Consider the following 27,793-nt stretch of genomic DNA (forward strand, 5'->3'; position numbering starts at 1 on the left):
TTTCTTGTTTACACCCTCTTGTCCCCCCCCCGAGGTGAATTTATGCGTTTGTCCCGACAAATTGCCTCACACTGGTGCTGTTTGTGTGTGCTCTAAGCTGCGTTGAGGAGAAAGGGGAGGTAGGGTGGTGCAGCAGCAGTCACAGCATCATCATGCACCGCTCCAGCCGGCGGCTACCTGCCTCTCACCTGTAGCATCAACCGGCAACATGGCGAACACGAGACACGGTACCCAGGACCGGAGAGACAGCCGCTGTGGTAGGTAACCATGATGTGATGTATGTATCACTGTTTACATACGTAGGCTACCACATGAACTCTGACCTGATACCGTATGTGCAGTGCCCCCCTGGTAACATTACAAGTCACGCCAAACTGCATTTTAAAATGTCTTGGGTTAAATACGGCCTCGAATGGTGTACATTTACACAGTTGATAAACCATGACGTAGCATTTTGTGATTTATTTAACCCTTGTGTTGTCCTCGGGTCAAATTTGACCCGTTTTTAAAGTTTTTTTTTTTTATATCAGAAATATGGGTTTCTTGACAACCAAATTGCCCCAAAATAACTAGGATGCATGTATGTACGTTGTATGGAAACCATACAACAAATACATCAAAATAATTCATAATATCTGCTTTTTTTCCAAACTCAAAAATTAGGTTTACTGTCATTGAAATTAGGTTTATTTACCATGAATTTAAAAAAAACGTTGAAAAGAAGGACAAAAACGTTTAAAAAAAAGCGCCAAAAGCGTTAAAAACGTCGGAAAAAGTTCCAAAGAAAGCACTTTTTTTTCAATTTTGACCCAGAATGATAAGTTCATGACCGACGGTGAAGACAACACATTCGGGATACATTTAATATACCAAAATTCTCTGGTTTCTGAGGGTCAATTTGAACTTATAATCACACAGTTAAGAACATGTTGTGAATTGTTTATAGTCATTAATTCAGCCAGAAAATGGTATTCATTTTGGCATACTTTTAAAGTATCAAGTGGCACTTGCTGAGATTTAAACGTTTGACCCCCAAAAGTTATTAAAACAATGACTCGTACCTTTTGTGAATTGCTAAAGCCAGTCTTCATTTCGACATGTAAAAACCAATACAAAAACCAAACACTTTGCTCAAATACAGTTTCAACTTTTATCCACTAGGAGTTGTTCATTGTTTGCTCATCGTCGTCCTGCAAGATTTATCCGTAGACTGTTTCTAGGAAGAGATTCTGAACATTGAAAATGTTGAAATTAAATGTTTGCATGTAAATGCAGCTGAATTGAGAAAGAGTCTTGTAGGCTAAGGGGGAAAAAAAAACGGGGACTTCAGAAATAGTTTTTATGTCATGTGCCCTGTATTATACGCATCACACCATGCATTCCAATCTTTGGCTGAAGGAGTGGCACACTTGTATTGTCTCAACCCCAAACCGACAAGCACTTTCTTAGAAAACCACTTTTCAAACATTTCCCACATTTCAGAATTAGTGATGGTATAATATTTACCTATGTTGTAACCTAAGTTGAAAGTAATTCTAATGATAATAATATCAAGGCTCCCAGAACAAGATTGCTGTGTGTACTCAACTGGGTGTTTCAAGTTAAACCGACAATAACAAGCCACCTTTTGCTTTTATCATGACTTATTAAAACAAGAACATACATGTCTATGCTGGCGTGGCCCTTACAGTTCACTGCCAATGCATTTCAATGCTGAGTGACATTGCATTTCTATTTTAAATATAGATTTCAAAGCCGTTGCCCGTTTACAGCAGCACGTGGTGCTAATATTAATGACTCAGTTTGTACAGAGTCTGACTGGTTGTAGATGATTTCCACAGCGGCACAGGACCGACCTGTTGCTATGTTTTGTGACAAAGTCTACCAGGCTCACATGACAACCTGCAGGTCAGGGTTTAGAGCTTGGCTAAGAATCTGGCTTTGTGCGTAAACCATTTGGAGAACATTAGGCCCTGCTGACGTTAAACGTGTATTTATTGTACCTAACTATTTATTTTACCTGTCTATAAAAGTGTGTATGTGTGTGTGTGTGTGTGTGTGTGTGTGTGTGTGTTTTCAAGGCCCTTACTGTCAGCAAGCACAGACAACATTTGGAAGCGTTTCCAGGCAAAATAGAATACGAAAATATGTTTATGTCATTTTGACACGAATACATTTAACAAATGACATGTTGATGTTTGAAAGGCTCTAGGTTTTGACATAAATGCAGATATAAATGTAATTTTAAAAAAAGAATAATAAATAATTATTGTTTTTCAAATATTGCACCTGTCAATAGAGAACGAAATATTCTGTAGCCTATTTTGCCGTCAATACTGCCGACGTTGTCTTTGCTGTAATCAAATCAGTAGATATTTATGTTAAACGTGAAATATACTACTGCTTGAGTGCATTTTATCAATGGGAAACATCCATGTGTACAGACACGGCTAGCAGCAGCAGCAGCGCCGCGTCAGACACGTTTCTGGTGTGCAAACAGTGCAAAGACATAGAAAACGCCACGCAGCTGATACGCAACAGAAACGCCACGCTCACGCCACGCAGCCAGTGAGCAGCCAGCCTAATGAGTGCAGCCCGAGAGCCTGACACACCAGCTTTAGCGTTAGCTTCCCAGCTGGTGTTGAAGCATGACGCTGCCCTACTGGGGCCCTGTTCACATTACGGTACAGACTCCAGTTACAGCCTGGCTAGTTTTCACCTCTGAAGGCTTCCACACACATTGTTTCTGATGCCCTGTCAATCAGAAGAAACCTTGAGTAATATTGAACTCACTATAGCTGGTGTTCTCAATTTGTATTTCTTTTTTAAATGAATCACAGTCTATAAAATGTCCCGAAAAGGCCAAATTAAACATATTGGTGGCCCTGGGGCAAAAATGAGCTTTGGTCCCCTGTTGACCCCCACCTGTCCCCACTTTCTCTGCATTCTGTATGTATTACTTAGTAATTACAATAAGTGTGTTGTAGGGCTGGGGAATATATCGATATTATATCGATATCGTGATATGGGACTAGATATCGTCTTAGATTTTGGATATTGTGATATGACATAAGTGTTGTCTTTTCCTGGTTTTAAAGGCTGCATTACAGTAAAGTACTTTTCTGAACACACCAGACTGTTCTAACTGTTCTATTATTTGCCTTTTCCCCCACTTAGACATTATGTCCACATTGCTGATGATTATTTATCTAAAATCTAAGTGTGAGGATATTTTGTTAAAGCCCCAATTGTCAACCCTAGACTATTGCCGCGATATCGATATCGAGGTATTTGGTCAAGAATATCGTGATGTCTGATTTTCTCCCTAAAAACCAAACTAATTGAATCTGATATTCTTGCTGAAGGTGTGTCTGGAGAGGCCATAGTGGAGAATGGCTGTGTAGTGACAGACCTGACTCCCTCTGACCTGCACGATCACACCAACCACCACGGCCGTGAAGCCAGCATGAACCCGTACAGCCAGCCCGTCCTGCCCAGCTACAAGCCTTCCTGCTCCTCCACCCCCATCTACTACTGCAGCCCCCAGAAGAGCTACTCCGACCTGAACCAGGACAGCAGCAGCTTGACTTCCCAGGACTCGGGCATCCCGACTCTGGAGATCAACCCTCCGGAGCCCATCCTCCACGGCCACCAACGGCCAGGCGACGGGGGCCTCGTCCCGGACTCCAGTCACTACTCTCCTGCCACTCTAGCTCTGGATGAAGATCCCTCCGATGGCAACGTCATCCGCAAGTCCTCCACTTTCCCCCGCAGCGGCTACGACTCCATACGCCTCTTCAGCCCCGCCCTCAGGTTATCCGCCACCACGGGGATGGGTCTCGCCGGCGGAGCTTTAAACCGCAGCGATGACATCTCTGTGTGCAGCGTGTCCAGCATGAGCACCGAGCTGTCGGCCTCCTACGAAGACATCTTGGATTTCACGGTCACGTCCAACTCCAGCGCCATTGTGAACTTGGAGACGGACGACAGCGGCGGCACTCACTTCTCAGACGTGACGCTGTCGTCGTCGTCGTCGTCGGGAAACCCCAGACACTTCTGGAGTCCGGGGTCTGGTGACACGCAACAGGAAGAGGATGGCAGGCAGAAGAAACTGGGCCCTCTGGCAAGCTTATTCAACAGGTATGTTCACAATGTCTTTAAAGGATAACTCTTATTGTATTTAGGCCGTTGTTTAGTTCTCCACACACTGTAGGGGTTTGTTAAAATAGGTCTCAATCATGTATGGGAATTCATCTTTATTCATAACCAAAAATTCCATTGAGTCATACACACACAAATATTTATAATTTCATCCCTATCTACCATTTCTTCCTATACAATTTGTTTGTTTAAAGGTGTCAAGCAAAACTGAGGCTAGCTCGCCCCTCCCTCCTCCTCATCCCGTCCCCTCTCCCTCCCTTCCGTGCTTCCGCGCACTAACCCCCCAACCCCCACCCCAAAATCCTTCTTGTCGGTTATTGGCTGGAACACTGTTTGTTATGTTTGGTGGTGCAGGTTGGCACAGTTTGTTTTTGTTGGCGTTTGTGGAGCCTGGGCTGTCTCCAGAGACAGTGTGTTCAGGGGACAGGCAGCTCGCAGATAGTGAGGAGACGTTTGCTGTATGTGACAAAAAATGTTGCAGCCTAAAAAACGTGTGACATCTCTTAGAGCACCTTTAAGTAAAGTGTAGGAAGCTAAATGAGTAAATTGAATTAAGCAAGAAATATGACAAAAATAATCGTTAGGGACAGCCCTTACATTTGCATTTGTTAAATGTCTTTTATCTATCTATTCTATCATTCCATCATTTGGATATAACAAGAAAAGAAAAAACATAGATTATCCTTCATGTTTCGGTGGCCAAAAAAAAGCAAAAGAAGCATTGTGGTCAGCATCAGCAAGATAACTCTACAGTCTGTACTTCCTCTCATCACAGACTCTTTGTCCAAGGCATACTTGCGTGCTTAAAGAAGAAGGCATTGCTTAAAGTTGCTTTACAGACCTTGCTTAGCCAAGACATCCCTCACCCCTCCCACCACTCGTGCATATTACAGCTCACCAAGAATGTGACCCTCTTTTAAAACAAAAAGCTGCCTATTCTTGCTCCAGTATCACTCTAGTGAACTTCTCGCTAAGGAGTTGTCTCGAAGAAAGGAAGGAAGGCTAATAACGGAGACCAACACATGAACACGCCAATGGAACTTGATTGACGAGAAACAGAAAAAGAAGAGGGAAAAATAAGAATAACAGCTTGGCCTTTAGGCCGGTTACACACTGGAAGCGTCTCGCGAGCGTTTCAGCCGCGTGGCGTGTCCGTTTATATTTCGGCTCCCATGTTAACAGGTTAGAGCTTACACACTGCCTGCGTGAGACCCGCGTCTCCGGCGCGGCTCGAGCCGCGTGCCTGCTAGAAATAGAACCGACGCCTATTTTTCACGTGAGACGCGAGCGTGTTGGAAGCGTTTCCAGGCAAAATAGAATAGGAAAATATGTTTATATGTCATTTTAGACACGAATGCACATTAATAAATGACATCTTGTTGTTTGAAAGTCTCTAGGTTTTGACATCAATGTAGATATAAATGTAATAAAAAATTTCAGAGAAAAGATTTTCAAGTATTGCACCTGTCATACAGAACGAAATATTCTGTAAGTCAATACTGCCCACGTTGTCTTGCTTTAATCAAATCAGTAGGCTATATATTTATGTTGAACAACTCTCTCCCCATACGTGGAACAAGCCTATATATAAAGGATAGGATAGGCTACAATAACAACGTAGTGTGTGTTCTGAGTGACGGTCCAACATCAACAAACAGACAGCCCGCTTACCCATTTTTCAGAGTTTGAATGTGTCGGTGCTATGTCCCGAGATCAGCCCTCCCTGTACCTAGCAGCAGGAGCAGCGCCGCGTCAGACACGCTTCTGGTGTGTAGGACACAGAAAAATCCACGCAGCCGCCACGCTTCTGAGACGCAACAGAAACGCCACGCTCGCGCGACGCATCCAGTGTGTAACCGGCCTTATACGTTAGGGATTGCCCAGTAGGGCTGGGCTATGTATCAACATCGATGTGTATATATATGAGGCTAGATATCGTCTTAAAGTGTTCAAAGTGTTGTCTTTTCCTGGTTTTAAAGGCTACATTACATTTTCTTACCAGACTGGTCTAGCTGTTGTATTATTTGCCTTTACCCACTCAGTCATTATATCTACATTACTGATGGTTATTTATCACAAATCTCATTGTGTTCATATTTTGTGAAAGCACCAATGGTCAACCCTAGAATATCGCCGCAATATCGATATCGAGGTATTTGGTCAAACATATTGTGATATTTGATTTTCTCCATATTGCACAGCTCTATCGCCCATCGTGTCCCAATACCCCAAACCCCACCATCGCCATCTTGGCTGAGGACGTTCCTCAGCGCAGTGCTGGGTGATACGGAGACAATCGAATATCACGATGTTTTGGACCAAATATGTCTATCAATATCGTCACATGATATTTACACATTTTATTTGATAAATAACCATCAGTAATGTGGATATAATGACCAAGTGGGTAAAGGCAAATAATAGGACAGCTAGAACAGTCTGGTAAGTTCAGATAATGACATCACTTTACTGTAATGTAGCCTTTTAAAACCAGGAAAACCCTCATCTAAGATGATATCGATAAAATATTGCTATATTGCCCAGCCTACAACATTGCAGCACTACACACTTTGCTTAGAAGTTCCCGATTGGCCCATAGGAAGACATCATCTAGGGGACCACACTGCTGCTCTGTTTGTTAAGAGGACACTGTCATACTGTTGCATGTAGAGTGTTACTTCCCCATTCTGTAGGTGTGGTGTTCTTTTCTCTTGAATAGCTACATGTATATTGCAGACAAAGCAGCGGGGGAAACGGTACGTTACCTTTCAGATATTGCTGCTGCTGCACATCATCCTGTCTGTTTATTACTTTAGTGTTTTGGCCAGCTGTGGCCCAGCCATTGGCCACCCAGTGATTTTAAACACGTCTACCAATAAGGCAGGAGCATACGCATAACCACACTTTAAATTAATTTTTTCGTTCTTTATGAAGAAACTTTTGCCGAGGTCATAGTCAAGAGAGCCTTCTTCAAATAAATGGGTACAAAAGGGAAGGACAACTAGGCCTGTAAGAACTATTAGATTATTCTCTAATTTTCAAAATGTAATAGGTTTAGAGAAATTTGAAAGGAAAGTAAGCACACCTAAAAGCAATCAGCCAGGAGGGCAGAGCAGCGCAGCAAGCTACTAGATCATAAGCCAAACTATTAAAAGGGATCAAACAAATCCAGAATAACTTCCGAGAAGTTGCCACAAGATCCTTCCTTAGCAGTTTCTAGTGACCCTGAAAGACTCCTCCTAGTCTTAATTAACATACAGCAGTTAATGCGCTTTGCTCTGGCCGTTGTGATGATGAATGATGATGGCTGATGACCTTATAGTACTGCCTATGAGTATGTTGAAATTGTATTGAAAATTCAGCGAAGTTAGTTTGAAGTTCCTCGAAGTGGTTCTAAAGTTGGTTTCACACTCATTGGCCTTGATCACATCACATGTAGCCAATAATCACCCAGCAGGCCTTCCACTTCCTCTCACTGCTTTGCCACATTCCACTTTCTGTTGAGGCCCAGAGTTTCCTTCGAATGAACAGGGAAGGAGGCTACACAGCACCTTGTCCTACTTGGAATTTTGAATTGTTATTAAGTTTTAGACCAGGCTGCTGGCAAAAGCAGCTGTAAGCTGACACCCGGTGTGTGTGTGTGTGTGTGTGTGTGTGTGTGTGTGTGTGTGTGTGTGACTATATTCGTGGGGTCCAAAAACCAGGGAATACAGTATACTTGTGGGGTAAGGTTAGGCATTTAGTTGTGATGGTTAGGGTAAGGGGCTAGGGACTGCATTATGTCAATGATGGGTCCCCACAAAGATAGTGAAACAAAATTTTGTGTGTGTGTGGGGTTTAAGGTTTTAAAAAAGGTTGTAAGACTTGACGCAGTGACTTCACCCTGTCAGTATAGTACTGTATTACAGAGCTGGATCATAAAATGTTTAAAAAAAAAAAAGCCTTAGTAACCTTAGTATTAGATGCAGGATTATTACTTATTACTCACATAAATTATACAATATATAAAATGTAATATTAAATTGCATGCAGCAATATCAGGGCCCATAATGACAACCAGTCTGGCCACAATAGCAGTGTGGCTCTATGGATTGCAATGTCAGTTGGTTGCTTCAACACTTGGTCCAGATTGAAATATCTCAACAACTATTGGATGGATTGCCCTGGAATTTGGTACATACTAGGGCTGCACAATATACCGTATCATTTTTTTTATCGTCATCGCAATATCAACTGGCGCAATAAACGCATCGTGATAGGCTGGGACACATCGCTAGACACTCAGAGATTTTGTGTTAGTTGAAAGAGAGTATCAGTAGAAAGCTACCCTTTAAAATGTAACTGTCATTCTTTTTTTTTTAGTGGAGGCTTTTATGTTAAATTCAATCTTCAATTTATTCCGTAAAAGAATGTTGGAAATTATTTCCTTTCATTTGTTTTAAATTCAACAAGAAATGTGTTCTATTGTAGCAGAATACTGAAAGCAGCAGAAAGACAGAACTGAAGACACTTTAATATCTGTTTTTTTTTTTTTTTTTTTTTAAATGCTTTATTTTAAATTTTTTTGGGGGGGATTTTAGGCCTTTATTTGTATAAGAAAGCTTAAGGCATGAAAGGGGAGCAAGAAGGGGGAATGACATGCAGCAAAGAGCCGCAGGTAGATTATTTATGTAATATTGTTATCGCTGTATTTAACGTTACCCCGTATCGCATATTTTCCTCATATCGTGCAGCCCTATTACATATATCTATTAAGCCCAGAGCATGAATTCTAATAACTTTGGGGATCCTCTGAATTGTCTTTTGGCGCCACCAGCATATTTTAATTTTCTGACCAAATACTTGCAAAACGAATGATATTCATCTTCAGCTGTACTGTGTTTAGTGCTAATACGCAAATGTTAGCATGCTAAAATGCTAAACTAAGATTATGAACATTATACCTGCTAAAAATGAGCATGTTAACATTGTCATTGAAAGTACAGCCTCACAGAGCCTCTCGTATGTTTCCACTATACCTGATTTTTAAATAAAGAAAACTAGATTTATGGTCATACATCATGTGTTAAATAGCAGTACCTGCCCTTTCCATTCTGCCCACTTTTCTCTGTTATCCCTCCTTCCTCACATGGAGAAGTTACTCATTACTTCAGTGTCCTTCAGACTCCTTCTCCTCACACCCATTCCTCCCCTCCCATTTCTTGCGTCAGGACTCTTTGCCTGTTCCTCCACAGTCTCACTCTGCCTGAACATAGTGGCTGTGTGGGACTTTTTTCCCCCTCCCTGTAACTAAAACTATGGAAGATATGAGCCTGTGTCTTGATTAAAGGAGAGCTTCAGTTTTTGCTCACCTCCTTACTTCTCTGAGCGCTCAACCCTCAGGTGCCTTTTGGTTTTTTGGGGGAGGAAAATTTTGATTCAATTTTTTTGCGGCTGACGCAGCAGGATGGCAACCCCATCACTTCTTCTGTACATCGACAGGTAGGATACCAGCAGATGACATGTAAAGTTTGTTTCAGGGCTGACATGTCTTCACCACTGTGGCACGTACTTGTTCATTTCTCTCTGTGTTTTGTATGCAAGCAAGCAACAGAGATGGAATCAGAAGTTAATGTGGCTTTAAAATGAGACGGCCTATGTTCTGTTGGACTAAATGCACACCGGTCACTGGATTTAGTGTGTTTGACTGTTATAGAAAAAGGGCTTGGAGGAGCTCCACGTCCTGCTCACTGATGTGTTCTGGAAAAACTTAACTGCATTTCTTCCTCTTCTTGTACAAGCTTGTTTGCTATTTCCATGCCAGGTGTGCTCATTGTTAGTTGAAGCATACCGTGTGAACCACAGGGACACCTTATTACCCAATTTGCACACACCAAGACTGAACACAAGTGTGTTGGAATCTAAAATTCTTTTGGAGACTTAAAACCAGTGCCGTGCAACGCAATACAACGCCTCAGCTCGAGTTCAACATACAAACAAAAAACACCGCTGGCGTTTTCTTGCCGATTCCACTTGAGCACTCGACCATAGCCGCAGCCATTCAGCTGTCATGCTATGGCGTGCTTGGCCTGGACCGAATGCAAATCATGTTCCTGCTTTGTGAACATCTGTTTGGTGGCGTAAACATGGCACAAAGTATTGAAAGCTGAGGCTTTGCTTTGTAAAGGTGGCACTCCGTTGGCCCCTGCACTTTGATCTGTGCATTGTTTTATGGCGTAACCCTGAAGTTCACCACTCCCCATAGTTCAAGGCCTGATTGCACATTATTTTTTCCACCTCAGTTAAATCCTGCTTTGCTGACGCTGATATGCTTGGATGATCTGAAGTTCAATTTGTATTGCACACTTCAAAACACTGGTTGGGCTTGAGATCGCTATTGACTTTGTAAATAATTGTTTGACCAAAAGAGAGGAAGTCTTTGCACAAGGTTTCGAGGTTTTTCCAGAGCTTTCAACCGTGTTCAGTGGTCTTCTTCAGCAGATGGAGATGGTTCATCTCATAACCTAAGTATCCATACATAAGAGCATGGGTCATGAACGTATAAACGCTGATGAAGACCGTGAGAAGTGCAGTTAAAAGCTCTGATAAAAGCTAGTAAGTGGACCTTGAGTTAAGATTTCTTTTGTCAATGTATTGGTCACACTCTTCTTTCTATTATCATCCTCTCTTTAGATCACATTTTCAGATCCTTTTGATTCTCCCGTTGCTTCTTTGTGAACTGAAATCTGACGTTTGTTTCATTTTTATTTCCTCTGGCTGGAGTTAGGTTACTTTGATTACAACAGATATTCCCCTATTCAGATGTTGACTTCCTTATCAGCTCAATAAGTGGTGTAAAATGTTGCTCTGCAAGTGTCTAATGCCTCGTGTCTTCCAGCATTGTCTGTTATCTTTCTAAGAAAAGAAAAATTGTTACAAAGCTGGTGGATTTCCATTCTGTTTCCAATGTGTGCAGCTCTAAAACAATAGCTGAATAAGATAAGCCTAAATGTCACTGATAGAACACTGTCACTACATGTTGCACAGTGCTCAACTATCTGTTGTTACTCAAACTTCTTCATTAAAGCCTTGAGTTACCCACACAATGAAGAAATACCATCCACTTCTTGCATTGTCTTTGTGTACTGCAGTATCGGTTAGCAGAGTGGAAATATGCAGCTCTGACGTGAAACGTGCCAAGAGTGAGTTGTTATCACTGGAGAGTAAATAAAGGTAAAGGTAAAGGTGATGGCTCACACAGCCACAGGCTCGTTGACTGTGAATAACCTTTGGTGGAATTCAGAGACTTGGTCGAGGTTATTGTGGGACAGAAAAGACAAGGTTGACACGTTACAGATCAACCAATGTCCTCACATACAGTAGTGGAATGCGGCTAATGTACATTTGTAGTTAGTCATCTTTGCTGGTCAGGACAGTTGACTTTGACCCGTCACACTGGAATGGAGCCATTGCTTAATCAGCTGGCTTTGGTCAATAACTTGCAGCTAGATTATTTAATACTCCTGATACAGGTGATACATGGCTGCAAATGCCTTTACAAGGGTTGCAACATTCAACAAAGAGATATTGTTTACAAATGTAAGGTTGTTTTTTTTTTTATTGAATATTTAGAACATTATTTTATTGTTATTGACAATCTTTTGACAACAATAATGCCCTGCATCTCTTGTGACTTTAGCATTAATGCCCTATAATTGATAATTAACCCTGAAGCAGTAACTGCTGCTGAGTTTCAGTGTTGATCAATGATCATTCTACAACACGTATACTGCAAGGTGAAGCATCTTAGAGGCAGTGCTGCACATTTATATATGCCTCAGGTGTTCCACACATTGCCTTGTAAATCTACAGCGCGTTAGCCTGACAAGCCAGACTCACATCAAGATGTTGGGTCTGGGAACTCACCATTGGCAGGGCTCAATCCGAGGGGCGGGATAAACGGTTGTCTTTCAAATTCCCTCTGCACTCCTAGCCAACCAGAGCAACGCTAGTTGATAGAATGACTTCAATGCTTAACTCCAAGTCTTCCAGAGTCCAAAGCCAATTCCAAAGACCGTTGTTCGCCAGCAGCAGCAGCCATCTTCTTTGTTTTCAAGTAGCAGGGAGTAGCGTGGTCATACTCAGATTCTAGTCAGAATATGAGTCTGATAGTGCTCCATTGGGCTGTGATTATGGGGCGTGTTTCAACCGAACCAGGAAAGAAAATGCCACTGCACTCAATTGGATAGACCTCCAACCAATCAGAGCAACGGAGACAGACGTCACAGAAGCTGCAAGGCTTCGACAGTGCAAAGGCAGAGGCGGCAGTTTCCGTGTCGTGCGGACGGATGTGGCAATGTGTATACATACGTGATCGCTCTTTGGTGACGTGGTTGATTACGTTACTGTTAATCATCTGTCCATCATCGTGTAAAGCCCGCCCTGACAAATTGATTAGTCCGAACAGCTCTGGTTGGAGCATAGTTGCTCCACAACGGATCAAGTCCAGACCGAACTTCCCGACTTCAAATGTTGTGGGCGTGGCTAAGTTCGGCTGGCATCCAGGCAATTGTCATTTTGACAATTCATTTTAACATTTCGTCAAAATCTGATTCCAAATTCATAGTAAGAAACAAAATGATCCCGTTTGTATCGTTCTCCAACCATCACTGCTGTGGTTATCAGTATGGAAATGTATCACGAGGAATAATTTTTCCACAAGTCATTAGTGAGCACAGCAGAAGGCCTCTCATGTCTTGATGGCAGCTGTCTCCAAAACAAACAGAAGCCTGCAGCAGACCCGGTCAGCTGCTGGTGAAGGAAGCTTCCAGCCTGCAGCTGTGGCTGCTCAGTGTTTGGAAGCCGGCTTCCTGTCCTCACTTCCCTGAAGGCGACCCAGAGAGGTTGACGCGCAGTGTGTAGCTGTGCAATTAATTGTCTCAGAAATAGTTGCGATTAACTATATAATTGTCTCTTTCATTCAAATTTAAAAAAAAAAGATTTAATGTATTACTTTATTAAACAAATTCAAGTTTTCAATGAATTCCATTTGGTCATATCACTGTCATGTGACCCAAATAATACAACAATACAACACAAAACGCCTGTTTATTATCATAAAACATATTTTCTAACTGTATCCATCATTTTTGTTAAGAACGTGTATATGGTCAAGTGAAACAACTAACAACTAACAATTGAAATAATAATAAAAATAGATAGTCTGACCACTTATATATAGATCACTCATATAATTACAATTTGGCATATCTAAACAAAATCAATAATTCATTCAGTCATAAGCCTTAAGACCTTAGCTAATGTTAGCGGCTAACAAAGAAACCACGATTTATGTAAAAAAATAAATAAACAATTATGTAATTGTAACAGGCCTAGTAGTCAGACATCCTTTCCACCTCTCCAGTGTCCACTGTGTTGGCGCCAAGAGGTATCAATGCATCTTGTTTAGCAGAAAGGTTGAATAATTACAAATGTTGAATATAGAAAATATGTCATAAGGCAGTTGCCTCTCGATGAGATTCAACCTAGACAAACGGCAGAATTTGGACTTTTTTGATGTTACAGCCCTTTTATGTCAGCCCAGATTTGTCACGTGGGCCTGGTCAGAAGAGGCTTTTTATTTGACCACTTTATTCATGTCTTTTCACAGCAGGCTCTATTCAGGCTTTTAATTAAAGCCCCCGCTAACAGCTCTGCCACCACACCGCACTGATGGATCAGTGAAAGGAATAGCTGGCTAAATGATCCGCTGCTGAAAAGAGGAAGGCTTTTCAGCAGCGTCACATGTGGTATTTAAACACCAAGTGGATGGAAGCTCTCTCTTCCATTCAAGGTGTTTTTTTAGTTTAGAGTGCAGAGCAAATAGTCCAGTGGTTATTTCAGGGTTTCCGCGGGGTCTTAAAAAGTCTAAAATTTCAAAATCAAAATTTTAGGCCTTTAAAAGTCTTAAATTTGCTGAAGTATTGCAATGCTCGTTTTATTATTTATTCTGTGGTGTTGTAGTTCTTTCTGTAGCTAGTCCAAAATATAATTTCGCTGTGTTACGACTACAAATGAGACCAACATGCTACTTATATAGCAGCCAATCAGCTTTCGTGTTCTTGGCGTGAGTCTCTCTCTGATTGTACCACAGACATGAAACTGATTTTATTCTTCAGCTATGAGGAAGTGCAAGTTTAGCGATACTTAGGCTTGATTAAAACTCAAACTCGGGGCTTAGTTAATGTTGTGATGAAGGTCTTAAATTCCATTCATGCTCCAACAACACCATGACAAATTCCTCGTATGTGCAACGTACTTGGCAATAAAGCCCTTTCTGATTCTGATTCTGATTCTTAAAAGGGTCTTAAAAAGTCTTAAATTTGTCTTGGTGAAACCTGCAGAAACCGTGTTATTTGAAGGAGAAAGATCATAAGATAAGATAGACTTTATTAATCCACACTGGGGAAATTCCTGTGTTACAGCAGCTCAAAAGAAAAAAGAAAAACAATGTACACACATCAGAATAACACAAATACACATTAATTAGACAAAAAAAAAAAAAAAAATATATATAATAAAAAAGACATATTTACACAATATACACCCTTATATAAACAGACCGTATATATACACAGATATACAGATGAGTAAGGTGCTGGTGAATAGATATGACATATTGCACAGTTGGTGGTAACAAAGAGTGATAAATAAATAAATATGCATAGTGCAGAATATTGTCCAGTGATGGCTCATATTGCAGAAACAGCTAGCAGTGCTACATTACAATGTTGTATTAAAGAGTGTGACTGCTGCTGGAATGAAGGACCTGCGGTAGCGCTCCTTCTTGCACTGTGCATCATATTCTGCAGTTAAAGCCACAAAGATGCCTTTTTTTATCACCTTTTTAGCAGCTCCTATATAATGGTTATTATTGCCACATGTATCATGCTGGCGTCTCCAAATGCTGCTGTGTCATGTGTTCTGTCTAGTTTTATTGGTCCTATGACCATGACCAGCCTGCCAGCTCACATGATGTCACACAGGTTGTTCTCTGTGTGGCCTCCACGCTTTTGTTCTTCAATCCACAGATTCCTTTTGTGAGCATATCTCAGTAGGGAGGTTGAGTAGTTGCGAGGACACAGACACGTGTTGCATCTCTGGGGGCCCCCAACAGTAACCCAGTGAAGATTGTAATCATAGCTTGTGTTACTACGTTTGGCTCTTGTGTTCTAATGGCCTAATATGTTACTTCCCCCTCTGCATTCGTCCCTCAGGAGCCTGTTTGCCAGGAGGGTGAAGGACAGTCGGCCAGTGGAGCAGAGGGATCCAGGCTGGAAGCTGTTTGGGAAAGTCCCACCGCGGGAAGGCCCCATTAAGGACCCTAAGAGAATACAGAAGGTAGAATCTTAATTTTGGGGATCACAGCATTGTTGCACAGTAAATGAATACAGGGTTTTTCCTGCGTAAAGGAATTTTTGGCGCTCCCCCAAAGAGGTTAGAGCCAGCCCCAAAGGACTACCAGTGCTAAAATTATGAGAATTGAGAAAGAAATAGCAAATAAAATCTTCTCTAAGTGTGTTTATCACCAGTTTACCCAACAACTGTTGAACAAGCAGAACATAGACTTGAATAGGAGCCCTAATCTCCAGAGTCGGGCTGTACCGGACTCTCAGTGATTTTAGCAGTGGTATTTAAATGTTAATATTATTTTTTAAGCAGTTTTGTTAATTGGGGCTTCATTTACTCAAGCATAATGAGCATTTTTGGTTATCAAATTGTCTGAAAAAAACAGGCAAATGCATGTCGATTTCTGTCAAATAAGGTAACACCGACTCATTGCCTTTACTGCACACAAACCAATCATGTTTGCTTTTGTGTGTAGTAACCCCCTGTGGAAGAAACTTTGATTATTTCTGTTATTCCCCTTTGTATCTGTACGTTTTATAAAGCAAATACGTAGAGCTCCAGGATCTGCTCTAATTTTCACTCAAGTTAAAAGATTTTCAACTTGTGAAGTTGCGTCTGCGTGTCAGTTTGCGCTGCTATGGGCGAGTAAGCATCTAATTACATCTTTCCATTGACTTTCTATGCAATTGCACTGCGTCTGAAATTCACTCTGCGTTCTGTCTAAACACACAGTTAAGCTGCACTGGTCTCTTCCTCTTGTCTGTTATCTGATGCAGCTCAGGTGTGGTTTGACTCCAGTATTCAGAATTTCTCACAAAAGCAGTAATATGTCCATTTAAACTTTAAAATCAGGCGGATGCGGCCCTCATAAGCATACTGTGTTGTGTTGTTTACATAGCAACATCTGAAGGTCCGCTCAGAGGCCTTTTGTGTTCTGTCCTAGATTAGATATTAGTCGCATGAACCAACAATGGGCTTGCTTGTTTTACAGAGCATGTGTTTGCTTTTCTGTGTATTTAGTTTGAGTTCATAGAGAACATGGCTTTGCTGACTGATAGAACAGAGCAGCTGTCTCCTCTAGGCTGCTGATCCCCTCTGTCTGGGGTATAAAAGGAAACTATTAGATGTATCAAAATACTGGAAGAGAATCCAACTGTAAAGAAAATATAAAAAGTTAATAACTGTTTTTTTTAAACATACAAAACATACCATTTGCAACATGAACGGGGATGTGTTCATCCCTTCGTCATCGCCACCCACCCAGACAAAAATCAAGAAAAGATGTCACATTAACTACTATATTCAAGACCATTCAACAAAATAGTCACGAAATAGACCATAAGCCATAAACCAAATAAACATGTATAAATGACAACACCACAAGCCTATCATACACATCTCTCCCCAGCACAAAGTGTCTTAGGAGCCCTCCTGAAAGCTCAGCTACTTTCCCCATTTTCTAGTCTACACATCCAGTCTGGCAAACCGTTTATGTGACATTTTTTTTCAAACGCCGCCACCCTAGCCATCTCACAAGCCCACTCCTAGACTGAAGGCACCCCTTCATTCTTCCATCCCCTTAAAATAATCTGTCTGGCTATCATTCAACTAGTCTAGACCCAGCTTCTTATGTGCTTACCCATCCCGCTTAGCATTGACCTATCTCCTAGAACAAATAATCTTGGGCTGAATGGAACCTGGATCCCTGCAATCTGACATAGGTTATCATGTATCCTGGTCCAACATTCCTGGACCTTATCACAGGACCACAGGACATGAAGTAATTGGCCGTCCCCTGTCTTACATTTCCTACAATTTGGTGTGTCTTTCAGACCAGTTCTAAACAATCTGGAGGATGTCCAACAATAGCGATGCATAATCTTGAACTGAATGAGGCGCACCTTCACATCGCGTGACATAGTTTTAATATTCCTACAGATTCTGTCCCACTCCTCATCACCTGAAGATAAAGTTCTTTTTTGATTCACGTTGTTCTCACACTGTACGCCGGCCATCTTTGAAAACAAGCCCTCCGCGTGTATTATACGAATTGGATTTATCTGGCCTTGTCAGCTGTGGTTTATGGTGCTGCAGGTGGGCCTGTGAGCTCAGGGTCAGGCAAAAATGTACAGCTGCTGGGTTAGTTAAACCACCTGCACTATGTTGAGAAACTGCATGGACAGCATCATAAACCGCAACATTAGCTCGGTAATGCAGGCTTCTATTTAAATGGACCGCTTTTGGATAATGCAGTTGTCTTTTTACGATTGTTACCACATTCATTAGCTATCTTAAAACAGAAGTTGTAGGCTTCTTTGGTCTGTTTAATTTTGGATTTTAATAGGTATTCAATTATTTATTCTGAAGTGTTACATTTAACTACCTATTAATTTAAAAGGTATAATATGCAGCGCTTTCCTCAAAAAACAATATATAGACCAAAACAAAAGTAAGCCCTCATCACTTATGACCCACTAGAAGTGCGTGGTGGTGTCTGTATCTGCAGAGAGCCTGCCTTGTGCCTGTATTTTGTCTTTTCTTCTTTTGCGTGGGACGTTTATGGGGGTCAGCAAAGAGCCTTTAGCTCCTATGTGGGTATGTTACCCCCAGCCAATAAGCCATGCTCGCAACATATTCTACCTTTTAAAGTGTAGTTGAGTTAAACATTGGTTTTTGATCTCCATGGAAATGGCGCTGCAGCAGTTTGTGCTGCAGAACAGCTGTTCAAAAGTCAAACGGATGAGCCACTGGCTTTTGATGCAATTATGCCTTTTAGCAGAGCTTATCACTGCCATGGGACAATAAAGACCACTAAGGGCAACATTATGACTCATGCTAACATACCATCTGATGGCTAAGACTCTGTTACATAATAGCTCTGTGGTCCAGGACTTTTATAATATCAGGAACAAACTGCAACTGAGTACAATCTCAGTGGTGTTCTTGAATACAGAGAGCACAATGCCCTGAGCAACAGCCCTCCCCAACAGTGACCTTTAGGTTATTTAGCTATTTTTAGAATGCTGCATGTTAAAAAGCAAACAACCACTCACAGTTCTTAGAAGCATAATGGAAAGGATAGGGCTGAATGTTTATTAAACCACAATGGGTCTTGTGGGGGGAAAAAAAAAATGGGAAAAAATTGTACTTAAACTACTTTCCAATAAACACTTTATTAGGCGAGTCAGATTAGGATTGCGATGCTACACGTAGCGGGGTAGCAATGCTAAATGCAGTGATGCCAAAGTTCAACTACATATCCCAGTAGCCGTCGACGGCATAGCTATTTTCAAAGTCATGTAGCTGTTTTCCTGTAGCCATTTTCAAAAACATGTAGCTAGCAAGCTACGTTTACAGGAGTCAACTATTTAGTCCATTTGTTTATTATATTATTTACATCACATGTTTCTTTTAGTGAAATAGCTTCAATGTAGTTAGCTGAAGTGTAATGTTGCTTTAGCTTGATGGCTTCCATTGAAGAATAGCTTGTAGCTCCACTAGCTACTGTAGGCCTGTGACAGTTATTTCATAATTGTCTAATCGCTATTTTTTGACACAATTGCAGTTACTTTGTTTAACCGCAATTAATTGCTTACATAAGCTAAGGTCGGGAAAGCTATATAATACTCTACTATTGTCAATTTATGTCCATTTAAGAAAAAAATACAATGTTTTTATGATGATAAACAGGCGTGGTTTACTTCATAGGCTGTGTACCTGTGTTACTAGACTATCTGGTTTCACATAACAGTGATATAACCAAATGATGTATCCTGGAATTCATCCAAAACGTTATTTTGTCAGGAAAAGTAATAAATAAATAAACATTTTTAAATTTGACTGAAAGAGACAATTATATTGTCAATTGCAACTATTTCTGAAACAATAGATTGTACAGCAACATTTGGAATAGTTACAGGCCTATCCCTGCCACTTAAAATGACAAGTTCTATTCTAAATCTTCTATTGTGTTCCTAGATTGATGAATAATTGTTTGGCATACAACACAAAACCGTCCAAATACAATAAAAACAAACGTTGTACTAGCTGATGGCTTTCTTTTCAAACATGCAATAGAAACGTACTGTTTTTCTGTAGCAGACTCCAAGCTGAGTGTGGCAGTAACACGCCACGTGCGTGTCATGCAGTGTTCGTGTTGCTCAGCTACAGTAGCTCAAATTCAAAATGTCAAGGTCTTTGAGAGCACTTTGTAAGGTAGCCAGCTGGTGGCCGAACACTCTTACAATTTCCCACTGCCATCCACAAGGCAGTCAGGGAAGTGTCCCAGAGCCAATTAAAGAGCACGGCATCTCCCGACTGCTAAAATTAACAAACGAACACGATGGCAGGTTGTAATTAGAGCCTGTAGCAGCCTGTTATTGTGCTAGCCTTTACCCTGTGTTTAACACCTGGGAAGTAGCTCTTCTCTGCTCTTTGTGCTGTTGAAACCTGGTTGAAAGGCCTGTTAATGTGCAGTTCCTACAGTTTACATGTCAGCCCTTTAACATGTCACACATTGGCTTTAAATAGCTTATGTTGACTATCTTGTTGTATTGGTTAGAAATTAGAACCCTAGGATTGACCTGCTGTCAGCTACACAATTGCAGGTGCACACACTCGCACCGACTCACACACACCCACATGTGCTTCCTATCTGAAGTCCATCTCATCTGTGGTTGTAACCCTATATCGAACCTTAGGAATCAGTTAACAAGGCTAGGTTTTCAAGCCTTTGTCTTGCTACTGACGCTGCTGTTCAAAAGGCGGGGTCAGTAAAGTGTGTGTGTGTGTGTGTGTGTGTGTGTTTGTGTGTGTGTGTGTGTGAGATGCTTTATTTGCCATTGTTCAGTTGCCAAGAGACACACTGTTCCAGCCAAATTTCCACCAGCAACATTTCCCCTTTTGAGGACACTGAATCAAGTTTTACATTCTACTTTACACCTCTTCAATCTGGGGACTTCAGTAAATCTGAAGGCCTCGATACAATGTCTGGTCACAGTGAATTGTTACCTGCTAAAAAAAAAAAAAAGGTGATTGTTCGGTTACCTGCTGAGCCTCTAAATCACATTGTGTAGCAGCCCAGGCATGTCTGAGTTACTGACATTTGGGAGTGGGGCTGAATTAAAATTGGACAATATTCCCAGCAGGAGTTTTAAAGGTCCCATATTGTGAAAAGTGAGATTCCCATGTCTTTTTTTTAATTATAAAGCAGGCCGAGGTGCTATATAAATACTGTGAAACTATGAAAATCTCGCTCAATCCACAGAGAAATATTCAGTATTCAGAAACTATGCCTTTAAACGACCCCTTAGGACTTCAGTACGGTTGTGATGTCACAACTATACTACACATAGGTAGAAAGTAGGGCTGCACGATATGACCTAAAATCTAAATCACGATTAATTGCACATTTTACCTCAATAACGATAAATGAACGATAATTACATTTTTTTTTGTGATTCGACAACGGACGCTGCGGTTTTACATTTTTTTGTATAAAGTTTTAAAAAACGTCTTTTGCATGATAAAAACAATCTATTTCTAAACTGCTAATTAACTTGTTAGTCCTAACTTTGAAGCAGCAAGTTGTGTTTTAAGCTCCTCTTTTTTTCTGCTTGTGGAGAGCTACGTGACACATGAAAACTGTATTGATGAGGACCGGCGAGTTAAATCGGCCGTTCGAGAGTACACCAGGCAGACACACAGCTGACAACCTGCAGGTGGAGGCGATGGATACAGGCTCAGACATACACTTTCAGGAAAGTGGTGCATGTGTCCGACAACGCACAGAACATCAACGCCGGTACAAGCCTACAGCTGTCCGCGGACACGGAGTACGAAAAGTGTGTCAGAGCCTCCTGGACGGGTGAACTGAGACTCCGTTTCCCTCTTGTCAGTCAATGGTTAACGATCGGTTCACATTTCATTTCATTGTGCTTTCTTTTGGAAGGCTGGCTGCCAAAGCCACTTAGTAGCTAATAAATAAGCCTGGGTTAAACGCTAGCTATCAGTGAACAGAAGGTAGTGGCTGGTGTGTGTGCCAGTGTTTGTGTGTGTGTGCGTGTCGGCCCGCCCCCGCATTTGGCAACAGGTGAGTGTTAATTTCGGACCCTGCACACGCGGTAGAATGTTTTTAAGGAGAAAGTAGACCTATCAACAGAAATAAATGATGGAAATTATCGTCATGGGAAAAATACGTCTAACAGCTTCAGAATTTAGAAGTCAATACATTTTCGATTAATCGTCCAGCCCTAGTAGAAAGTGCCGCTACAGTGCGGTTGCAGTATTTTCCAGGCTGCAAATACAGTGCATAGACTCCAAGAGTGCAGATGCAGAAGACCCGGAAACGCTGACCAATCGGAGCAGACTGGGCTTTTCGGGAGGGAGGCTTGAAGAGGCAGGCGCTAAAACCAAGCGTTTCAGACATAAGGTGAATACAGCTATATTTAGAAGGGACATTAAAGCATGTAAACATGTTCTAGTATAAACCCCAAATCCAAGTGTGAACGACGTTTAATTTGAATGGAAAGTCATTTAAACCCATTCCAGACTTAAATAAATAAGGGATTTTGATAACCAATACTGCTAGTTTTGCATAAATTGGGCTGACCCTGAATGAGTAAAAGCTTCTTGGGAAAGCTGTACCTCTAGCTACAAGTCTGATTGCTGTGCTGGTAGGCATCATTTAACAAGCAGGAAACCAGAGGAAACCTTCTCCCAGAGCACAAGATGTGTAACTCCTATCAGCACTTGGGCTGCGGCTGCTTGTTTAGTCCTGACCGGATTAAAGGAGCCGAAGGCTGAGTGGCTGAAACCTGATCCGTTACTCCGGGATTGATTAGAACGGCTGCCAGGGCACAGCAGAGCGCAGAGCTCCTTTCAGTGCAGCGATGGTGACTAATAACATACGGCGGTGCTGATTTGCTGACACACACGCACAGCAGCAGCAACAGACCTGATGCAGAGCCGTACAGTGTAGCGTCACTGCTCAGAGAGAGAGAGAGAGAGAGAGAGAGAGCGGGGGAGGAAAAAAGAGGGGTATCATGCTGCTGCTGCTGCTGCATCGTTTCCAATGCGGGGTGTGTCCCTCTTTTGGCAGCTTGACTGTCCCTCTGCCCTCCTTTTTGATCTGCTCCTCCTCCTTGTCTTCTCGCTCCTGGGTGTCTTGTTGCCAGGAGTGATTCCCCCAGGAGCGGCAATGACGCTAGGCTAAGGTTTTGGAAACAAACCCCCACCGGAGGACTGGCCGCCTGTAAGGAACAGCAGCGTTCATGGTGAGTGAGCATTTGCACTGCGAGGACAAGCGGGTGAGCTCGGTGACCCACTGTCTCTCTCCTTGTCTGGCAGAACCAGAGGGCATTGGTAGTTGGAGCGTAAAAGAGACGCAGCAGAGGAGGAGGATGGCTCGGGTTTCGCATAATAGCCTCTTTCAGCTTGTCGAGCTCTGTGCTTCGTAGTGGGACGCGGGCTGACTGTCAGGATGTCTCTAGAAAGATGAAAATGTATTAGTTTCCAGAATGTGTTGATGGACTGAATGTCCACCCAGGGGGGGGACCCATCTTCATTGTATGTAACTCGACATAAAGCCTTCAACTTAGTACAACAAAAGCACGTGCAGCGGTGTGACGGCGCCGTCTTTTTATTTTGGCTTTATGGAGCATGTCGAGGGATATCCTCCCGCTGTTGTCACTGATGCAGTTAAAGAGACACAGAATCAGAATCTGCTTTAATGGCCAAGTAAGTGTGAACGCATGCACGGAATTTGACTCCAGCTTTATGTTGCTCTCAGGGACTCTGTTTATTTCCGCTTTCCAGTAAAACATGTTCGCATAAAAACAGCACTGGATTGTATCTGAGCGTTTGGTGCCAGGTGCTCATGATTCCATCTGTCTTCAATGTGTCTTCAACAAAGCTACCAGATCATTGCAGCCTTACCAACCGACTCCTCAGCTCCCCTGTGGTAACTACATTATCATTCAGCGGTCCGTGTGTCGGCTGCTGTGTGTCAAGAATACAACAAATTACAAAAAAGCAGTTTTCTGTTACTATGAATAACCACATATAACGGTGTGACTAAAGACATGAAGACATTTGCACAGTCTCTATATTAAGTGGATTTTGTTGATTATTAAGTTAATTTCTCAAATGATAGGTGTAAAGCAAAATGAAAGGATGTTGTGGTTGATTGTTTCTAAAATGTGATGGTGTCAGAAGTGTAGGAGTAAAATCCCACAATGTGACTCCTGCAATGACCCACATTCACAAGTCAACCAGTCCGAATCTGCCTCAAGCAGTTTCCAGTTTAAAGCTGTGTGTTTGGCATGTAGTGAAACCACAACAACTCGACATCAGCTTCAGAGTGCTGCTTCCTAGCGTCTATAGTTTTAAAGCATAAAGGCCATTAGCAGCCAGGGATGCAGACGGCTCTTCATACCACTACCAGGAAATTGGAGGGCAACTGCAAGTAGGGCTGTGCAATTGATCAAATGTTGAATCGTGCTTATGATTTTGGCTCCTAACGATCACAAAAACGGAGTAATCGAGAAAAAATATTATTTGTGCACATTACGTTTTGCTAGTAAACTCTTATTTTGTTTTGTGTTCTGAATGAGAAAAAAAAGTTGAAATGGGCAAAGTATGTAGGAAGATTTCACAGTTCAAGGTGTTTTCACTGTAATGCTGTTTTTTTATTCAATAATTGCAACATCTTTTTAAAACTCAATGACTAATCGTGTTCAATAATCATGATTTCAATATTGACCAAAAGAATCATGATTATGATTTTTTTTCCATAATCTAGCAGCCCTAACTGAAAGCCAGCGTGACAGAGCTGGTTGCCCTGGCGGCAGGTTATAGGATACAGTTGCTATTCCAGCAGCTAAAAGCTATCATCCCATATACAGAGAGAGAGTTAAGTTCCAACCTAGAAGTGATGGTTGAAAAACATTTACAGGAGTTTGCTGTAGCACCATCATTCAATTATTATTCCATTAGTTATTATTTTACCTAATCATTATAGGTAGTTTGTCACACTCACATAATACTTTTACACCACTCACTTCACTATTTGCACCGTATGTTTTCTCACGTCACATTCACACATACATACCTTCCCTTCCATACACGCCTCTCAGGACAGCTTCACACGCATCCTGTCTTGTGTTTCACCTTGTTGGTAGCACCTGCATTGCTGCTGCACAGAGCCAAATTGCTCCCTCCCTCCCAATCTACCTCACTCTTATTTTCCTCCCCCTCCCTCTTTCTGCAGCCTCCATGTATTCTCAGGGTCCAAAACTCTGGCTAACCCTTTTCATCGACCTGCAGTTGTTCCTTCAGGTACACACCGCAAGCAGCAGTACGTCCATGTTACCTGTTCATTAAAGCACAAAGCAGTACTGACTAAAGGCAAACCTGACCAGCCATATACATAAGGGAAATATTGTTTTGTGAATCTGTATTTTTTGCTTCACCTATAAATGAAAAGGTTTAGATTATCTGGTTAAACTGGGGATTTGTTTACTACCTGTATGAGCCCAACTTCACTAAAACTGATACAAATGATGGACAAAACTACAAAAATAAGTGTTTAAATATTGAGCAAAACTGTCAACTATCAATTCTTATTATTATATCATTACCTCCTATCTTCTCTTGAATAAACAGTGCAAGTTTAGTGTCCTGATAGTGAACAACATGTTAGCTTTCATGCTGACCATTAACAAGCTAGCTAGAGGGCTATTGTGACTGACTAGTGCTAGCATGTTCCCAGCTCGCTAGCTTGATAGAGGTTAGCTTGCCAGCTACAGTAGTTAAACTACTGGCACCACAAGTAGTCAATAAGTCACAACGCTTCCATGGGGTTGAGGCAAGTATAGAGCAGTTGAAAAAGTGAGGATATGGACACACACATGAGAATGCCGACTCAGCCTGTGTGTAGCGCTCCACTCTCATCCCAATGCTGAGTGCAGTTACCCATGAATCACCTCTAACTAAATACTCCTAACTTCCAGGCTCACTCTTCCTCCATCATTGCCCTCATTTGTTTCGGTCTTCTGTGTCAACAGTCACAGTCAACAGCTCTCCCTTAATGCCCAATCCTATAGAGATGTTTTAGGCATTCTACTCAAAGGCTTTTTCAATAGTCTATCTCTGGTCTTCTTATGTCTTTTCTTTCAGCTTATTTGGACCTGAGTAGCTTCCCTGCTGTGTGCAAATAAGATAATGCCCTGCTATCACTTTGAAATGTGGCCACCTTTATTGTAGTCATTGATAAGAGAAGTAAATACTGGTGACTGCTACTGTGTGTTGGCTCCCCCCTTTAAAGCTTGATTCTCTGCATTCTTCTTTGCTTTTTTAAGTTTTTCAGCTATTTTGTTCACACTCTCTTTTTTATGCTTCTTTGATAGGAGTTGGATGAGAAGCTCAATGCCACTCTCAGATCTCTGTCCGTTAGATACAAAGAATGTCCTGCACCTGCCCTCCATAAAGCCACAACTTCGTTTTTAAACTTAGATTTTTTTGTACTGATTGACAAACTTCAATATATACCATGTTAATTAAAAGCTTAATGTGTTGCTTTTCTTCCAGAAAGTCAGCCAGGCTAGCTGTTTTTCCCTTTTCTTCCAGTTTTTATACTAAGCTAAGCGAATTGTCTCCTAGCTTTAAGGAGTTTGGACTTTTAATGTACCAAGTCTCAGCCAGAAAGAAAATAAGTGTATGTTCTACATGTCAGACTACTCCTTAAAACTAAGATACCTGCTCAACATCAGAATGTTAGCATTATCATTGTGAGCATGTTAGCACACTGACGTTAACATTTAGCTCAAAGCACCGTGGGTGCGTAAGTACAGCCTCACAGAGCTGCTAGCATGGCTGCAGACTTTTGTTACTGCTTTTTGGCTTCTTGTAAAGAACTTAGCTTTCTGGTTGACACTCTGAGTAAAGGTTATGGTTATTAATTATTGATGGTGGCTTTACATCTTTTCATGTTTCTCCTTTTACTTTTGCCCTCCAGAATCTGATTCAGTTACTGTTTATTTTTCCCCCAGGCTCTGGTACAATGGACAGGAACACAAAGACAGATTAATAACATGAGCTGCGACACAAACAATCACGCGTGCACACTCGCACACACTCCTATTGCAGGAATAGATTTTCCTGTCTGTATTGTGGCCTGTGCTGATCAATGTGAACGTGTTAAGCTGATTGCTTGCCAGCCTCAGCCTGCATTATTAACCAGCCCAACGCACACTGGAGGCCATTTTTGACTCACAGTGGGGTGTGTGCGTGTGTGTGTGTGCTCATATTGCACTTGCCCTATTTACAGTAGCTTCCTAATGAACTAGTTAGACAATGTAGTATCTTCCAACAGTTTCCTCTGAAGGACTTCCCTGAACTATTTGTGTTCTATCAGCTCCCTAATTCTGGATTTAAGCTCAGAGCTGCTACCACACACATCACCTGTAAGTCAGCTGATAGTTGGCCTTGTGGTAAGCTGCTCTTTGGCTGTAACAGACTGAGAGTCACATGGCCTTCTCTTTCTATAGGCCTGTATCATACTCCCGGTGGTGGAGCAGAAACCACACACTCATTAGACTCCAGCTGACAAATGCTCTGAGACCATGTTGTCACATGGTTGTCAAGACATTCCTCAGGGTGACTTAATGTACACATAAAGTCCTGTCTCGTTATTTTTCAACTCTTTTATTTTCCTCTTCCCACCCATTAAAGCCTAGCAGTCTGTGTTGTACCTGTGTCGTATTAGTTTTGTGGTCAGCTGTGGCCCTTTTGGCCCTTTTCTTTGGAGCCGCGTTTATACTTTAACGTTGAATATAGAGCAACTAATCCGCCAATTCTCCCTTTTGTGTGAATGTTTAAGTTGCAGAACTCTCATGAAAAGCAAAAGAACTTGGTTTCCCTGTAACCACTGTTGTAATTAAAACTAGTTTCTGTGTCTGAATGTGCATTTGTGTTGCCAGGAATATGAAACAAAGAGTGGCAGAGCTGGACCTGGCAACCCGACATCTCCCAGGCACAGTGTGAGGAAGAACCTGGACTTTGAGCCCCTCTCCACCACCGCACTTATACTGGAGGACAGGCCTGCGTATGTAAACACACACACACACACACACACTGTCTTCGGGATATTAGACTATCCCACATTTTTCGTTCTCTCTCACTGCCAGTGGAGTTTACTTATCAGACAATAAAGCAAGTCCGTTGTCTTCCTATCTTCATCTTCCCC

General features: G+C 41.8%; 1 protein-coding gene across 3 annotated transcripts in view; it reads left to right on the plus strand.

The window, feature by feature from the left end:
- Positions 1–27,793, plus strand: part of tbc1d14 (TBC1 domain family, member 14) — a 39,876-nt gene that overhangs the window by 318 nt on the left and 11,765 nt on the right. The window contains exons 2-5 of one of the 3 annotated variants that reach the window (XM_031279484.2): positions 98–257; positions 3,366–4,140; positions 15,417–15,540; positions 27,528–27,652. In XM_031279484.2, the coding sequence (XP_031135344.1) occupies positions 209–257; positions 3,366–4,140; positions 15,417–15,540; positions 27,528–27,652 (1,073 nt within the window). In that variant the 5' untranslated portion in view covers positions 98–208. Of the gene's footprint in view, positions 1–97; positions 258–3,365; positions 4,141–9,382; positions 9,643–15,416; positions 15,541–22,434; positions 22,824–27,527; positions 27,653–27,793 lie in introns of those variants that run through there. The other 2 variants (XM_031279485.2, XM_031279486.2) reach the window with 2 other exon arrangements.

The sequence above is a fragment of the Sander lucioperca genome, chromosome 17 (assembly GCF_008315115.2).
Source record: "Sander lucioperca isolate FBNREF2018 chromosome 17, SLUC_FBN_1.2, whole genome shotgun sequence".
NCBI lineage: Eukaryota > Metazoa > Chordata > Actinopteri > Perciformes > Percidae > Sander > Sander lucioperca.